The sequence below is a fragment of the Hakea prostrata genome, chromosome 6 (assembly GCF_041222555.1).
Source record: "Hakea prostrata isolate BN-2017 chromosome 6, UWA_Hpros_2, whole genome shotgun sequence".
In the NCBI taxonomy this organism is placed as follows: domain Eukaryota; kingdom Viridiplantae; phylum Streptophyta; class Magnoliopsida; order Proteales; family Proteaceae; genus Hakea; species Hakea prostrata.
Window position 1 is genome coordinate 40,291,479 of NC_142605.1, and position 3,619 is coordinate 40,295,097.

Consider the following 3,619-nt stretch of genomic DNA (forward strand, 5'->3'; position numbering starts at 1 on the left):
ATTGCTTGGGTTTGGTGGCAGAAGTCAAAATGGAATATGTAATTTCTTCTTTGCTTTATGATATTTTCCAAGAAAACTTTTAAGATTTCATTTCTTTGCCTGCTGGGATGGCTAGCAAGAACCCTCTAGCTACCCTGGACACAAGAAAATCTCTTACTATTTTGAATTGGAAGTGCTTCCTATGCATGATTTTATTACATGGTATCAGAATAATTATCATCAACACAGAAACCCACTTTTTCCAAAAAAATATTTCTAATAATAATTAAGGATACAAATTATTTAAAGAAAAAGTAAAAAGTAAAAAACACATTATTGAAGCTGTTACAAAACCTGATGAACTTCAAATAATTATGAATAAGCAATCCACGCTTTATATTGCTGCTGGCAAGTATGAAATATAGCATCTGATTCAAGCCAAGTTCTTCATTTTTCAGCTTGGTGTGGATTCACATGTCACTAATCCTTTCCACGAGATATATTGCATAAGCTCAGTGAAAGGTCAGCCACCAGCACTGGGTTTGAGAACTTTCTGCATCTGTTTCATATACACATCAGTAATGGACATCACAGTGATTTAGGCAGTCTAAAGATATGCTCTTCGCCACTTTTCTCGTCGATTCTGACCACCCATTTGCTCTTTCCAGTTCGCCTCCTTCCAGCGCGAATCTTCTCTACTCGAGGCGAGCATACACCATTTCTCCCCAACTTCGCAAGCTCATTGCTCTTCCCAATCATTGTGACCTCCATGCCTTTCCCAATAGGATGCTTCACTGACCTCACTGGAGTTTCACTTTTCATCCCTCTAAGTTGTTCTCCCAATCCTTGTCTGCCTTCATCTAGATTATTTGCCACCACCACTGAATTGCTGGGATTAACATCCAGTAACTTGAGCGAACTCGTGTAATTGTTAGTTTTGCAGTCAACAACAGAGAAATCAATGTTCTCATAATTGGGCAATAGCTCTGCAGGATCCCCTACTTTGAATTCTACCATGTCCTTGAGACCAGACTCTTTTATTGCTTGTTTTGACTCAGCCAATGTTTCAGGCTCTGGAAGGATACAAACAAGCCGGCCTCCCGTTTGTCGTGCTGCTGCTGCCAAAGCTATCGTTGAAGGAGACTCACCTGATGAGATCTCCACAATGAGTTGAGCACTCATACCCGCCGCCAGAGCCGAAAGGAATTCATTTCCTTCAGGCTCTGGTGTTTCTGACGAGTTTTGACGTTTCAATACTTGATCCCTGCACTGAAAGTTTAAGAGGTAGTACAGATATTGTCAGGAGGATACCCCAAAACATTGTATCTTCAGGTAATTTGCAGCAATGGAATGACAATATGGGTGCCATGGCCAACAATGTCCACATTTTATGGGGGATGTTGCTCAAGTTACAACAGGATACATGGGTAATACTTCAAAAACAAAAATACCACTCACCATCTAATTAACATTGGTATTTTAACCAACATGGTTGCAAGAAAATCATAATATCAAATTGTTTTATTGCCTCGGTGGAATTCAGGATCAATGCTGTAATTGGTTTCATTACTTGATGACCCTCAGGAAGCCATAGAGCTACAAAACTAGTGCCTCTATGCATCTATTCTGGTTTGGTCTACAATCTAGATACATCAACAGTGAAATCCCTATGATTCTATCCCAGGGAGAGATTCTGACTACAATTTCAGGATATCAAGGAAAGCAACAGGAAACCAAGAGAATGATCAATCTTGCAAGATGGTCTTCAACAAAGATTTCTGGGATCTCTTATCAGAGATATTATGATGCCCCCAAGACCACCAGTTATTTTCATATAAGAAAAAGATTCCAATGGGTTCATCTGATTATATGGGTCCTTGGCATTTCTTCAAACACCATCTTCATATAACAATGAAACCATTTCATTTCAGCATAATAACAATTAGAGGTAGAACAGAGGAGAGAAAGAAGGAAAGCAGCAAGAAGCATACCAGTTTAAGGGTGTCAAGATAAGCATTAGTAGCCGATCGAGGAGACCAGCCCATCTCAGAAGTCTCCATAGGTAGAACTCCTTACAGCAATAAAACAGTATTTGCTTTCTTCCGCTTCCCGAGATTGGCAATGTTGTTGCAAGCCTGATAAAGGGAAGAATGCAAAGCAAAGAAGCGAAAGAAAGAAACAAGAAGGAGATGAGGAAGGAAGGGAGTAGTGAATTGAAGGGTAGAAATACAAAAATCTGTTACGAGATCAGCAGAGCATGACTAAGAAAGAAGAAGATACAGAAAACTGAGGGTTGTTAAGCAGCCGTGGCCGAATAGAACGGAAACGAACGGCGACCAAATCCCTATTCTTTGGGAGGACCAAATACCAAATTGGTTTTCTACAATATTGCCAACGCGACAGACACCCATTTCATATGGGATCCTGATCATCCCTATCATTTCCAACCGCCAACTTCGAGATGACTGAACTAAAAAAGCACGTAACACGGATCAGCGACCCTGCTTGTCGACCACGAATACAGGCGGTCTTAAATTCTTTTATTCTATTTATTTGTGGGTCCCACTTGATTTTGTATTTGAAAATCAATGATAAAATGATCCGGACTCGAAAACAGCGAATTTACTTCAGTCATGCACATTTAGGGCCAAGCAGAATTTCGGTCGAAATTTCGACCTGGAGCCCGAAAATAGTGGAAGCCCATTTTACTTCTCTCTTTGACTGTTTTTTTGCCCTTCCCATCTCTCTCTGATCCTTGGGTGAACACTACAAGTCTACAACTCTGGCTAATAGCTCTCTTTAGTCTTTAGTCTTTAGTTTCAATCTCTATTTTTTCAGGTATATATCTTCTTCACCCAACTGTTCATCCTCTCATATTTTCTCTTTTATTTTTTTATTAGCCTTTCAAAGCACTGGAGGGATAGAAGGCTGTGGCATTACATAAAAGGAGAATAAATTTGGCCAAAGCTCAAAAGTCCATTTCCTAAGTAATATAATGGCTTTACTGCTTGACCAAAAAAGAATGACCTTACGCCATGGGCAAATCCCTACGCAAAAACCTAAGTTTTGGAGCAACCTTGGCAGTTCATCAAAGTAAGGCACTCAGATTTGAGTTCTTATTAGTTTTGATCGGGGTGGGACAGGCAGTTTTTATAAATCATTAACTTCATATCTGATGGTCTAGTCAAGAATCCCAATCTTTGGCAAGTAAAGATTACATGGACTAATTCCGTTCATTGGCTTCTTGAGTTATGCAACCATAATAATAGGTTGGCGAACTTTCGTGATGAAAAAAAATTTCTCGTGAATTACGAAATTGTGATCAAGGTATCGGAGGCTACTTAATAGTGATAATAACAAAATGCAGCCTTGGTTTTCCTCTCTTTTCAACATTTTACATATGACAGCATCAGAACTCAGAATTATTATTTTTCTATAAAAAAAAATAAAATTGAACTTAGTGTTATAAGACGGATAAGATATATTAAAGACAGGAAGTATATTAGAACATTGACTCATCTAATAAACTATGTACATTATATATTTATAGTAGAAATAACATCTTTTTTTATATGAAAATATCAAGTCTACAAGAAAATACAATATACGATTCTTGAATATAATAAGATGATCTTTATAT

The 3,619-nt window shown here is 38.3% G+C and overlaps 1 protein-coding gene across 1 annotated transcript; it reads right to left on the minus strand.

The window, feature by feature from the left end:
- Positions 1 to 338: 338 nt before the first annotated feature.
- Positions 339 to 2,400, minus strand: LOC149014120 (uncharacterized). Its single transcript, XM_089159975.1, has 2 exons — positions 1,971 to 2,400; positions 339 to 1,248 (listed from the first exon to the last, which is right to left on the minus strand). The coding sequence occupies exons 1-2, from the start codon at positions 2,037 to 2,039 to the stop codon at positions 568 to 570; spliced, it is 750 nt and encodes a 249-aa protein (XP_089016101.1). The 5' UTR covers positions 2,040 to 2,400; the 3' UTR covers positions 339 to 567.
- Between the last annotated feature and the right edge of the window lie 1,219 nt (positions 2,401 to 3,619).